The sequence below is a fragment of the Pinus tabuliformis genome, chromosome 2_2 (assembly GCF_031772625.1).
Source record: "Pinus tabuliformis cultivar Carrire ecotype Pingquan chromosome 2_2, CPIR1, whole genome shotgun sequence".
Lineage (NCBI taxonomy): Eukaryota > Viridiplantae > Streptophyta > Pinopsida > Pinales > Pinaceae > Pinus > Pinus tabuliformis.
The window spans coordinates 724,594,632-724,609,394 of NC_142300.1; the positions used below are offsets into that span (position 1 = coordinate 724,594,632).

Here is a 14,763-nt window from a genome sequence, read left to right on the forward strand (position 1 = left end):
TTGTGCCCTAGGTTTGAATTAGTTCACTACAAGTACAAATGTCAAATATGCCAAAAGCTTTGGACCCATTTTGGGAGTATGGGGAGGCTGTTGGTGGGGCAAATCAGGCACTTATATCATGCAACTTGTGTGGGACCAAGATGTCAGGAGGGATTACACGATTGAAATACCATCTGGCTAAACTCTCTGCATATGATGCAGATGTCATGCCTTGTATGGTTTCTAGTGCAGAGGTTATACAAAAAGCTCGTGAAGCAATTGCTGAACAAGACAGAAAGAAAGCTGCTAGGGAGAGGCCAATGGTCTCAGATAGATAGCTGCTAGTTTTATTTGTTTTGCAACTTTTGCTACATATAAGTTTATAACTCATGATGATGAAATACTTTTAAAGTTTTATATATGTGATGTTGTTTTGTTTGAGTCCTTGATTGGACAATTATCACTATCAGGGATCAGCAGGATGTGTGATGTTATTTTAATTTTTGTTTGAGTCCTTGATTGGACAATTATCAATTTATCACTATCAGGGATCAGCAGGATTTGGTATCGCCTTTGAAGTTTGATGTATCATTTCTATTTGATATCATATATATCAGTGTTTTCTTCATATTTATGTGCCAATGTGTTTAGTTCATGTTGTTATTGCTTTATATGTTTAGAAATCTGAAAAAAAATGAATATATTATGCATTTTTTATGCTTGCCGATATTTGCCGATATTTTGCCGATATTTTCGCCGATATTTCCGATAAGATATTTTCCAGACCCTCGCCGATATTTTCCCGATACCGATATTATCAACACTAATTTTTAGAGATATGATCTGAGGAAGTTAGGGTTTTTGGAAGCTCTATAATTCCATCTCAAACACGTCATCATGAAATGTTCGCCCTAATTTTGTTTCTACGAAGTTTTAGATTCTGAAATTAAAACCCATTTGAGCCGAAATCTTGGTGAAGCTCGGGCTCAATTTTCAGATCTTGTTTCGCTATATTTTCAGAGATATGGTCCACAAAATTTAGGGTTTTTGCAGGCTCTTGAATTACATCCCAAACAGGTGACCTTGGGAAAATTGTCATAACTCTTTGTTTGAGCATCTGATTCAAATTTCATAAAACGTGACAGAAAGAAGACAGAGTGCAGTTTGTTGGGTATCATTTTCAGAACCTAAGGTCGAAAAGGTGACACGTGGCACATCGTAGAAGTTCGCTCTACTGAACCAGTCTATAATTAGGTCACCGCGGGAGGTTGGACATAACTCTTTCTTCGGGAATCCAATTGCGATTAGAATTGCAGCGTCAGAAAGAGGACTTAGAGGGCTATCACAGACTAAAATTTCAGAACTTAAAGATCCGAAATTACAGTGTTACAGTCGTTTCAAGAGCGAGCTCCTAAAAACAAGAAAAAGTGATATGAGGAAGTTTGATGGCAAGGATCCGGAAAATTGGATACCACAGATGGAGCAATATTTTGATCTACATGAGATGCAACTATTACAAAAGGTACGTATTGCATCTTTATATTTAGAATCGAATCAATTTTTATGGTATGAAGGACTTTGTTCTCGTAAACCACTTGTCACGTGGTCAATTTTCACGGAGGAAATGATAGCACATTACGAGGATACAAAGAGAAACACCTTCTTTAGCCAATTGATAAATCTCAAACAAAAGGGTTCAATGGAAGAGCACATTGAAGAATTTCAAAAATTGAATATAAGGGTAAATGATATTCCAGAGAAGCAAAGGATTGATGTCTTCATAGGGACTTTAAAGGATAACATTCAACATGAGGTTCGTCTTTGGGAACCTGATTCATTGGAGAAGGCATTCAGGTTGGCAAGAAAAATTGAAAGCAGAATTATGGAAACAAGGAATCCCACCACTCACAACTATAAATATGGAAGTGTTTTTTCTCCTAGCCTTCCACAACCTACAAGGTTTACATCACAACAATTGGAAGAAAAAAGATAAAAAGGGCTTTGTTACATTTGTGATAGCAAATACACTAAAGGTCATAAGTGTGCTGAGAAGAAATTATTTTACATAGATTGTGAAGAGGAAGAAGAAAATGATCAAGAAACATCAAAAGAAGAGGATATACACCAGGAACCAACCCCAAAGAAAGAAGAAATGAATCCGACCATATCCTGTAAAGCATTGGCAAGAATTACCACTCCTCAAACTCTCAAGATAGAAGGACATATCAAGAAGAAAAAGGTTCAAGAAGTGAAAGATCACATCGAGAAAGAAGAAATGAATCTAACCATATCTTGTAATGCATTGGCCAGAAGAAAATGGTAATACTGTTGATTGATTCGGGCAGTACCCATAATTTTATTCATTATAAGATAGCCAAGGAATTGACTTTCTTCCTATATCCAGCACGAGATTGTCAAGTGATGGTTGCAATTGGAGGAACCATAAATTGCTCTGGAAAGTTCCATAATATCAAGCTATCCATGGGAGAATATGTATTGAATAGCCCATTGCTTTCCATTCCAATGGGTGGTGCTGATGTTGTACTAGGAGTCCAATGGATGCAATCCTTGGGTACAATAGCTTTTAATTTTCAAGAACTGTTCATGAAATTTTCTTCGGAAGGAAAGAAAGTTGAATTAAGGGGTATCACAGGGAAACCGGGAAAGATAATCAGCTCTAACGAAATGACAAAGCTTCTAAAGAAAGAAAAACGAGGTGTAATTGCACAATTATGTTCGCTAGAGGTTCCCACATCGAAATCATCTATTTCTCCATACCTACAAAAAGTCTTGGACAACCTTTCAAAGGTATTTTAGACTCCCAAAGGCATCCCACCTATTCGTGTTCATGATCATTCTATTCATTTGATTCCAGGAAGCATTCCTCCAAATATTAGGCCTTATAGATATCCCTATGCCCAAAAGAATGAAATTGAACGTATGGTTTCAGAAATGCTAGAGGCTGGTATAATTCAACCTAGTCAAAGTTCTTTCTATGCTCTAGTAGTATTGATGCATAAGAAGGATGGGTCACGACACGTGTCCGGATTATAGAGAGCTCAACAAACACACTATTAAATATAAATTTCCCATTCCTATCATTGATGAGTTATTGGATGAATTGCATGGATTAATTTACTTCACCAAGTTGGATCTTCGTGCAGGATATCATCAAATAAGAATGAAGACTAAAGACATTCTGAAAACAACATTATTGAAGAAATATGCATTTTCATGGACTCCAAAAGAAACGAAGGCCTTTGAACATCTTGAAGGCAATTTGCCAAGCACTGGTCTTAGCTACGCCAGACTTCACAAAAACCTTTATTGTGGAATATGATGCATCAGGAAATAGAATTGGTGATGTTTTAATGCAAGAAGAAAGACCTATTGCTTTTGAAAGTCGTCCAATCGAAGGAAAGTATTTACACAAAGCTATTTATGAGAAGGAAATGTTGGCAAGACTATATGCACTTGAGAAATGGCGACCTTACATAATGAGAAGATCCCAGTTCAAACAATATTGCTAGAACTTGATGAGGAAGGAAAAATCATATTGGAACTTGGAGCAGTCACAGAAACAAGAACTTGACAGCTACGAAATCAATCAATTTCAAAGTATCTCATCAAGTGGAAGAACTTACCCGCTGAAGATTCCACATGGGAGGCCAAGAATTTTATACAGAAGCATCAAGAACTACTCAAGCATTGAGGACAACACTTTTTCAAGGATAGGGGCATGTTAGGTCCCTATACTACTAGTGTAAACCCTTATTGTTATTAGTGCAACCCCCTTATTATATTGTTGTGCCCATGTAGTCCCCATATTGTTATTATTGTGCCCCATAGAAGCCCATTATTGTTATTATTGTGCCCTTACATTATTATTGTTATGTCAGCTTTGATTATATTATGACCCCTTAGACTCCTATATATAGAAAGGAGGTCTTGTCATTTGTATCGTCCAAGAATTATTCATTTGTATACTATAAAGGAGGTTGCCCCCTTGAAGAGGCTTATTTTGAAGGTGTTGATCTCTCTTTTCTATCTTTTTGTGCGCTGGTTTCATAATACAACCTTGGTCTCAGAAGCTTCTCCCTTGCTCTTCTTCCTCGGACACTGGCTCGCATAGTGACCCAGTTCCCCACAGTGGAAACATTTGACCTTGGAGAGGTCCTTCTTCCATTTCTCTTGCTTTCCCTCAGATGCTAGGGCAGCATCCTCCTCTTCCTCGTTCTTGATTCTGACCCCCTTCCCGCTGCTACCCGGCTTGGTTAGCCTTTTGTCCTCTTCTTGACGAAGAGCCGCCCACAGTTCCTCCCAATCTGGAAGGGTCGACCTGCCTAGTATGTCCTGGACAATTACCTCCCAATCCTCTGAGATTGCGTTCAATGCGGTCCTCACCATCATCTCCTCATCTGGCGTGGCCCCTATGGAAGTTAGCTGATCTTGGATCTCCTTCAATCGACCGAAGAAGGTGTCTATTTGTTCTTCCTTCTGCATCTGGTATGACCGCAACTGACTTTCTAGTAGCATCTTCCTCTGCACGGAAGTACGCTGATACAATTTCATCAGGGTCTCCCACATCGCATTTGCCATGTCCTTTTCGGCAATATGTGATACTACATGGTCCTTGACCCCGTCAAGGATGATGCTCTTGGCCCTTGCTATTGCCTCCTAGTACTTTTTGTTCTCGGTTGGGTCAACTGGGATCGTTATCGTGTTCAAGGCGAAGTGCTTGAGAGGATTCCTGTCTAGAACAGACAAGATCCTGGCCTCCCAGACTACGAAGTTTGAGGCTCCATCCAGTCTGTCCTGATCTCTTACCCCATTCACTGCCATTTTGCTGCTCCTCTTTCGACTCTTCCGAGTCTCTCTACTTCCCTCCTGGAAGTTCTTGGCGTGACTCCCTCTGAACCTCAATTTCCCTCCTGGAAACCCCTTTGCCAATGTCGAGATGCCCCCACTCTGATCGTTAGTGCAACTGCACCATTGATCTGGATTTCTTGGCTAGAAATCCTTAGCAACAACTCCCTCCTTCTTGGTCTTTCCCTGTTAGGTACTGTTCTGACCACAATACCCCACTAGCTTCACTCCGCAACTTACCCACAACGTCCTATGCGCCAACAAACTAAAGGTTAGAGCCTCTAGGCTCTGCGCAATCCCGACACCAACAAAATTTGCACCACCTGGCCATGGGCATCAATCCTTCCTCATTGAGAAAGATGATCGAGCACTGCGCAGGTCAGGTCTTCTCCTCTTTGCCAGTGCGCTGATTCTCTTCCTGGCTCGCATTGATGACACAGGCACTGTGTCACCCCTTCCTTGCTGCTTTTCTTCTAGGAACAACTTCTGTCACTCGGACAAATGTTTCTGCTGCTGCTGCTCTGCTTGGCTGATGCACTCAGTTATCCTATGATCTGCAACCACACTTTGATACCATGTTGGAATTTCTAAGTCTAACTGTTAGAAATCCTTCCTGTACTTTCTGATTTATTTCTTCCTACTTGTTCTGTTAATTAACAAGTTATTTACCATGTAAGTACTGAAAATAAATACAAGTACAATCTCAACACATACAGATCATCAACTGAAGGAAAAACAAGCACACAAGTGGCACCGTTATTTTTGGACTAATGTCCCCGGGAAAACCCAATGTAGGAAAACTGGTGCAACTATCTAAGGGTTTTATTATTAAGCAGTTTCAGAATACAATCTGGGTGCCAGAAATGTCTCACCCAACAAAGAATGCCCTTGGCAGGAGTACCTCTCAGTCGGAGACAGATACCAGCCCCAATCAGCCCCGCGAAATCTCCCAGCGTCATCCTCTAGGGTTTGCGTCAGCCTTTTTGGCCTAGCGCCAGTCTTTTTGGCCCAGCGTTAGCCTCTCTAAACTCTGCGTCAGCCTCTAGAGTCTCTGTGTCTCCTAGGCTGGTCCTCCTCAGGCTCTGCGTAGCTCCTAGCTGCCTTTGCATGACCTCTGGTTGCTTCTGCGTGGCCTCTAGCTGGCTCTACGTCAACCCTCTCCCGGTTTCTGCACTGATGCTCTCGGTACTATCTCTGCCTCTCTGCTACTGCATTCACTGCCCCTCAACTGCAACTCTGATCACTACTTCGATTTCTTCAGCAAGCCCTGCCCCAGAAAATCGAATTTTTGATCAACTTGGTGTGTTCTCCAAGTGACACTCAAGCCTCCTCTTATACTTTTCTCGTTGACAATTCAACGACCGAGATTAAGTCTCTAATCAACGGCTAAGATTAGATTTGGCTTGATCCATGACTTTTGGACCATTCTAACTCAGTTTTATATTAATTCACATTAATATTTTATTTTCCCTAAATTTAGACTTAGGGACTCCATTAAAAATATTAATTATTTTAATATCTCCCAAACTGGTTAGATTTTGCCCAAATCATTTTTGGGTTTTGGAGATCTCATGTGCTTTAGCCTCTCCACCAATTTTTGTGGCTAGAGCACATCCGGTGCTACCCCAAATCAACAACAATTGCTCCCTCCTACATCCATATACCCAAGTGTGGGCTTCCCTTTTTTTTTAGCTACCCTTGTACCATGACATATGGCCCAAAACTTCCCCTTCTTGCCCCACTCCATTCCATCACTATATCACATGCCACCTACCATTTGATGGATGCACCATGGACATGTCACCCCCTTTAGAAGCCGAAAACACCTAACAGTGTCCATGGTTAACCTCCTTATTGAGGTTGGAGACAGCTGTAGATGCCAAAGCCCACTATGGAAGGGCATGCCACTATGAAGTGTCCACTTATTTTCCATGGTTTGTAAGCTCTTATACTCGATTACGTTAATGATTTGTTGTACTGGAAGGTGAGGGGGCGCATTGGATCTTATACCGGATTGCAGGTGGGTCTCCATTTGGGGTTTGGTCTCCTTATATGGGGTCCAAGCCTTTAAAAGGCTCACAATGGCACTTGTAGGGTGAGCGTTGAGAGCCATGGGCCTCCACCATAGTAGAGAGCACTTCATGGATCCCCTAACACCATTCATTGATTGCTCATGTTCCACCTTTTTGGATGAGGATGATGCACGTGAATCATAATGCCCAACCGACTTCACACTTGTACCATACACTTGGTAGATGTTCCAGGGCCCAAATGAGGATGTGTCTCACCATGGGAGACAAAGGGAGGGCTTATGTCATCATTCTATCCCTTTCAGATAGTTTACAGGTGTTATCAATCCACTTGGAGACCCATGAGGATATCATTGTGACCCCACACCCACTTGGGGACACCACATATGACTTGTTTGGTTATCAAGGGGCCAACCCCTTGAACACTGTGTTTGGAGCCTATTATCTCAACTTGGCACACTTTAGACCCCACTAATCATTCTCAATGGCCCAATGACTCATCATGTTTACCATTTTTCCCTCTTGAGAGGCTTATCTTTCTATTTTGGAGCTATCTTGGCAGGCTTGTGGCCAAGTTATATCACTATTGTACATTATTTTATTATTTGAGGCTAAATTAGGCAAATTAGGCCATTCGAATCCCCTGTTGGATTGCATAATTAGATGAGAGGCTCATTCATTCCTCTCATAATCACTTGGATTGGATTAGTATGTCTTGAGAGATTTTTGCACTTGTTTTTGGGATGAAATTTTTGGACTTTCTTGATGCACAGTGCACTATGATGTTTGGATTTTCACTATTGTGTTTGGAGCTTCTTTCTAATGCGAAGTTGATGAATGGATATACTCTCTCTCACGTAAGTGAAATTTTAAAGCTATTCTTGTTATCTTACTTGTCTAATGCATGGTATTCTTATCATTTTTGTTGTATGGGTTAAAGTGGTGCGGAATTCTTCTGGAAACCTTGAATAAGTGATTTAATGCATGCGTTGCTGTTTGAGGGAGTGGGTGAATGTTCCTAGAGCTACCTCATAGTTTGAAAGACCTTGAAACTTCATCTCCTTTGCAAATTTGAAGTATAAAACCCTAATAACCTAGTTGACACACTTGGAAAGGCTAGCGAAGGTCAATTAGGTCTCCTTAACATAAGAAAATGTTCGATCTAGGTGTATTTTGACTCCATTAAGCTCAAGAAGCAAGGCACTGATCCTTGCGTCACTTTGGTGGTTAAAATTACCCTTCTTTTCTTCATCTCTTCCAATTCTAGGCATAACCCTAGAAGATCTCCTAAGGCATCAAGCGAAATCATTTCTAGCCATCCAAGGCCATTGAAAATTGATCCACAATTACGCTAGGGTATTCTCAAGGGGTCCTCCAATTTTGAGCTCAATTCGACGCTAGAATACCGAGATATCGCAAGCCCTAGCTCAAGGATCATTCCTCTCCGTAGGGTGCTTTGTGTTAGTGCCCTCATTTGGATCATTGCATTTGAATTTCGAAAGAAGATTGCTCCTTTGATCCTATTCTCCTCCCTAACCTCGTCAAGGCTCTCCGTTGTTGGTCAACTCCACAACTCCACACCCTTGAACTAGTTTGGGTCCACTTGGGTTCTTTGTGGTCCCACAACTTCGTAATTCAAACTCTACAAGGATTGCATAGAAACGATTTCTCCTTAGGGATCCTTAGGTCTGGAATACATCTTGTCAAGGGAGATTCTCCAAAACTAGGTTTAAGTACCCCCTTAGTCCTTCCTAGAGAACCTACCACCTTGCTACTAAAGCAAGTAGGCCATTTGATTGAGTCTCTCTTGTGAATAGGCTTTTGGAATTGCTCCTTATCCCATTATTGATATATCCATCTTCGTGATTCTTCTCATACTCGATATCCTCCCATCGGTGAAAGTCCGTAAAGAGAAGGAAGTGCTCGCTGTTGTGACAGTGGGCTATTGCTCCATTGTTGGCCCTTGATCTAGTAGTTTCTCTATAGGATCCCCTCCTAGGACCCCTGCTAGTTTGAGTAGTATCATTTTGGTGCTATTGCTAGGGACAGGATACGTGTGTCTTGTTCCTCATACGAGAATATTGATATATCATTCTTGGCAACTCCATTGGAAGAACAAAGCCCTAGTCCTTCATTGAAGCTTAAAGTCAATGCTTACAGGGTGAAGCAAGCATTTATCAAGGCAATTTTATTCACCCCGACGACTCCCAAAGGCCTCGTGATATCCCACATTAGAATCCATGAAGAATATGCCAATGTTCGATGGAGATCAACATTCTGCAGCTAGTCACATTGTAAGATTCATGAGGTTTGCTTCAAGGCAAAGTATAACTCAACCTTGTGACCAAATGGAATTATTTGTCCTATCCATTGCTGCATATATTGATTGGCTTGAATTATGTGAACCTAAAAGCATCTCTTCTTTCTCAATGTTGGTTGTGCACTTTCTTTGTCATAAGGGACCAACTTTGCAAACTAGTGAAGAAATATGTCGAACCTTGGATTTGGCCATCCGGGAAGAGGAGATGGTTTTTCACTTGATGAAGAATATCCTAATCTTCAAGAGCAAGTTGTCAATAGAGACATTGATGAAGAAGAGGATGATGAATTAGTGAGTATGCCTTCTGAGGAGGATGTGGAAGGGTTGTTAATTGCAAATTTGAAAGATAACAATGATGTCCCTGGGTACATTTCCTCCAAGGATGAAGATAGGATTTTGATCTTGAGATTCTCCAGTTGTTGCAAGAAAGGATGATGGAGTTTGATGAGTCTTGCAAGCAACTTATGGCAGTATGTAGCACCAAGGAGATTTTCTCCCACTTATACGAAGCATCAAAAAGGTTCTATAATATGAGATGCGAGTATGATAGGAACCCTACTGATGCCCTCCTTCTAGAAGCATATTACCAAAATCATGTAAAAAGTGTTTTGAGTAATATTATTCAAAAGAAGAAAGAGGAAAAGGATCTGCAAAATAATCAACATAGTGAGCAATGGAATGATTCTGAGGAGGATCATGATCATCAAATGGATGAAGAATCTATGAGTGATTTTTGGGATGTTGATTGGGGAATTGGTTATGATTGTGAATACGAAAGCCCCGTATTATCTACAATTCCTAGAAATGAGCCCGAAGTAGAAGGGAGTGCTCCACCCCTTCCGATTCATGATATTGGTCCATGTGAAGCCCTTCCTAATGATTGGAAACGTCTCTTCTTTATGTTCCAAGATGACGAAAATTCTGTCAAAGAAGATCTTTTTACCGTTAAGGATAATTCCAATAGCCTTTGTGTTAAAATTTGGGTACCAGAGGACAATTGGTTCCCTAAGGCTTTGATCTTTGGCTTAGGGAAAAGTGTCCAAATTTATTTTTTACTTTTCTCCTAAAGTGACTTTATAAGTGGTAAAGTCAATTTAATTTAAAAGTGACTTTATAAGTGGTAAAGTTACACTCTAATTTAAAAGTGACTTTATAAGTGGTAAAGTTACATTCTAATTTAAAGGTGACTTTATTCAAATGATTGAAGAATTAGAAAGTGAAAAAGTGACTATGGACATAAAAGGTTAAGTGGGTCTTTATTTAAGTGGGTGAGTTAAAAAATAGAAAGTGAGAATTAAATGCACATTTATTCTCATCCCTAGATCTAAATGAATCTTAGCCATTAGATCTTAGGGTAACCCAAAAGGTCATTTAGAGAATAAAAGGAGAAGAGAAGAGGAAAAGATCAATTCATTCTTTCATGAGCATTTGAGAGAAAGAGGAGAGAGCAAGGAGAAAATTTCTGAGCAGTGAAGAAGTGAAGGAGAATAGCAAGAAGACATTTCAGCAAATCTGGGCAACGACATTTATTGGCATGCATCCCAAGGAAAAACCGTACAGTAGGAGAAAGGCACAGAAATAGAGGAAAAGGGACAGCAAGTTCTGGGCACATTTTTTGAGGTTGGCCGTACAACATTTAATGCTGTTTTATTGCTGTAAAAATTTCTGTTTTCGCTGTTTGTTGATTGGCACGATTTTCGAGGTGGAGTTCAGGCATGGAAATCGAGATAAGTTGTAATTCGTGGTTGCTGGAATTTTTACTGTATATTTCAGTTTCTCTGTAAAATCATTTTCAGAAATAAAGAAGAGCTCTCAAACTAGTTTTCCCCAAGAGTTGTAGGGGGTTTTTCCAGGGTCACATTGACAAAAAATCGCTGTGTTATTTTCTGTGTGTGGCTGTCATAATTTTGCTGTGTTTTATTTTTGCAATTTCAGCAATTGTGAAATCTCTAAATTTGTGTTTTGAGAAAAATATTATCATTTCCAGATTTTAGAATTTTTATCATGCTTGGATTTAAAACTAAATGCATGGAGTGATAAGGAAAACTGATAACTGGAATGGGGGTTGAAATTTCTTCATGGTATCAGAACTTGGTTGGCTGAAAAGTGTAGTTTGGGACAACAAAGTGAAAATTACAGTGAGCTGATTTTTACATAGAAAACAGAAACCTTTACCACATATTTGAAAATTTCAATTTGGTAGGACAGTGAAACATGTCTTTGGGTTTGAGAGTTGAAGACAGGTTGGATGGGCAGAACAACTACAATGCATGGAAGGAGAGAATCCAGAGCATTTTTGAGGAAACAGAAGTTTGGGGCATTATGGTAAATACTACACAGAACCCAGTAGTAGTACCTGCTGACCCTGTACAGTTGGCAGAGTTTAACAAAAAGAATGCTAAGGCAAAAAGATTGATTCTGGAAGGAATCAAAGACCATGTCATTCCACATGCGAGAGGAAAGACTTGCGCACATGAGATGTGGACAACTTTGACGAATGTTTACCAGAGCTCAAATGAAAACAAAAAAATGGTCCTAAAGGAGAAACTAAAGGCCATTAAAATGGCTAAGACTGACAATGCTACAACATACCTCACAAAGACTTCAATGAGAGATGAGTTGGCAGTCGTAGGTGAAATCATTGCATCCACTGAGTTGGTGAGGATTGCTTTGAATGGTCTTCTCAAGACTTGGGAGAATTTTGTGGATGGCATTGTTGCACGGGAAAACCTTCCCGATTGGGAGAGGTTGTGGGATGATTGCATTCAGAATGAGATCAGAAAGAACCATCTTGGGGCAGCCAAACAGGTGGAGGAGGATGACAATGTGGCATTGTTAGCAAGAGGCAAGAAGGGTAGAGCAAAGAAGCAAGCTTCCAACAGTGGAGGCAAACGCAAAGGTAAAGGAAAGCAGCAGAACAAGGAGAAGGACTATTCCAAAGTTAAATGTTGGAATTGTCAAAAGTTGGGACACTATGCTGTTGTGTGTTCGGAGAAGAAGAAGAAGAAAGGGAAAGACAAACCCATGGCAGCTTCTGTAGAGATAGAGAGCTTCTCAGAGAGATTTGATCGGGAGTTTGGGTTCATAGCTTGTGAGGCCACTAGTGCAGGATCACCTGCCATACAGGTTCAGAGGGAGTGTGCATTCCCCGCTACTAGTAGAGCATCTTCTAGCATTTGGTATGTTGACAGTGGCGCTTCCCGCCACATGACAGGAGTCAGAGAGTACTTCTCAGAGCTTTCAGAGGGTGATACTGATATGGAGGTAGTACTTGGTGATGACAACATTGTTAGAGTAGTCGGTGTGGGGACATTGACATTTGATAGGGGACCCAAACCTCCCTTGAAAATGTCAGATGTTCTATATGTGCCTGGAATGAAGAAGAACCTAATATCGGTCTCAACACTTGAGGATAGAGGGTATGATGTGTTGTTCAAGAGAGGACAGGTGCTTATATATCCTAGGGGAACTCTAGCGTCTTTACCTAGAGAGATTGGTGTGTGCCATGGCAAGGTGTATAAGTTCTCATTCCAGCCCCTGATGGCATTGAGTAGCAGCACCCGAGATAGGACTGACAATAGATCTAGCAGTTCAGAGTTGTGTGAGATTTGGCACCGCAGGATGGGGCACATGTATCATGGGGCCTTGAGTACATTGCGGGAGATCACCACTGGTGTGCCAGATTTCAGTTCTGATCACCTTGATGTATGCAGAGGATGTGCTATGGGGAAGTTTGCCAGATCCCCTTTTCCCAGCAGTGACAACAGAGCAACCAGGATCCTTGACTTGATTCATACCGATGTGAGTGGTCGGATGTCTCATGTATCCTTGAGTGGCTATGAGTACTATGTTTTATTCATTGATGACCACTCTAGGAAGACCTGGATTTATTTCTTGAAGACCAAGAGTGAGGTCTTCAAGCGGTTTCAAGAGTTCAAAGCTTTTGTGGAGACCTAGATAGGTAGGAAGATCAAGGTCCTTAGGTCGAACAATGGAGGGGAGTATACCGTAGGTGAGTTTGTTGATTTTTGTGCTGAGGCAGGCATTGGGAGGGAGTTCACAGTTCCTTCCTATCCGCAGCAGAATGGGGTTGCAGAGAGGAAGAACAGATCCATTGCAGGGGCTGCCAAAGCCATGCTTCATGATCAAGGGTTACCTTTATTTTTGTGGACAGAGGCCTGCAACATTGTTGTGTACTTGCAGAATAGGAGTCCACATCGTGCCTTGGGGAATGTGACTTTGGAGGAGGCTTTTTCTGGGAAGAAGCATGATGTTGGGCACTTTTGTATCTTTGGGTGCCTTACATATTCCTATGTCCCCAAGGAGAATAGGACCAAGCTAGAGCCCACTACAGACAAGGGCATATTTGTGGGTTATAGCGAGACCTCGAAAGCTTATCGAATTTATATTCCTGCGCAGAGGAAAGTGTTGAGAGCCATGGGCCTCCAACATAACAGAGAGCATTTCATAGATCCCCCAACACCATTCATTGATTGCTCGTGTTGCACCTTTTTGGATGAGGATAATGCACCTGGATCACCGTGCCTAACCGACTTCACACTTGTACCATACAATTGGCAAATATTCCAAGGCCCAGTTGAGGATGTGTCTTGCCATGGGAGACGAGGGGAGGGATTATGTCATCATTCTAGCCGTTACAGATAGTTTTCAAGCATTATCAATCCACTTTGAGACCCAAGAGGATGTCATTGTGCACCCACACCCACTTGGGGACGCCACAAGGGGCCAACCCCTTGAACACTGTGTTTGGAGCCTATTATCTCAACTTGACACACTTTGGACTCCACTAGGCCTTCTCAATGGCCCAACGACTCATCATGTTTACTATTTTTCGCTCTTAAGAGTCTTGTCTTTCTATTTTGGAGCTATCTTGGTGGGCTTGTCACCAAGTTATATCACTATTGTACATTATTTTATTATTTGGGGCTAAATTAGGCAAATTAGGCCATTTGAATCCCCTATTGGATTATATAAATAGATGAGAGGGTCATTCATTCCTTTCATCATCACTTGGATCAGATTAGTATCTTTGAGAGATTTTGACACTTGTTTCTGGGATGTAATTTTTGGAGTTTCTTGATGCACTATGATGTTTGGATTTTCACTATTGTCGTTGGATCTTCTTTCTAATGCGAAGTTGATGAATGGATATACTCTCCCTCTCATGTAAGTGAAACTATAAAGCTATTATTGTTATCTTACTTGTCTAATGCATGGTATTGTTATCATTATTGTTGTGTGGGTTTAAGTAATGTGAAATTCTTCTGGAAACCTTGAATAAGTGATTTAATGCATGTGTTTCTGTTTAAGTGAGTGGGTGAATGTTCCTAAAGGCACCTCATAGGTTGAAAGACCTCAAATTTCGTCTCCTTTGCAAATTTGAAGTATAAAACCCTAATAACCTAGTTGCTACACTTGGAAAGGCCAATGAAGGTCAATTAGGGCACCTTAGCATAAGAAAATCTTTGATCTAGTTGTATCTTGACTCCATTAAGCCCAAGAAGTAAGGCACTTATCCTCGCATCCCTTTGGTGGTCAAAATTGCCC

At 41.0% G+C, this 14,763-nt stretch overlaps 1 protein-coding gene across 2 annotated transcripts in view; it reads left to right on the plus strand.

Moving 5' to 3' along the window:
* Window positions 1-14,763, plus strand: part of LOC149194709 (hexokinase-1-like) — a 258,104-nt gene that overhangs the window by 196,689 nt on the left and 46,652 nt on the right. The window contains exon 8 of one of the 2 annotated variants that reach the window (XM_089405146.1): window positions 12-523. The exons of the other annotated variant lie outside the window; for it this stretch is intronic. Coding sequence (XP_089261272.1) covers window positions 12-165 — 154 coding nt within the window. The 3' untranslated portion in view covers window positions 166-523. Of the gene's footprint in view, window positions 1-11; window positions 524-14,763 lie in introns of those variants that run through there. 2 annotated transcript variants of the gene reach the window in all.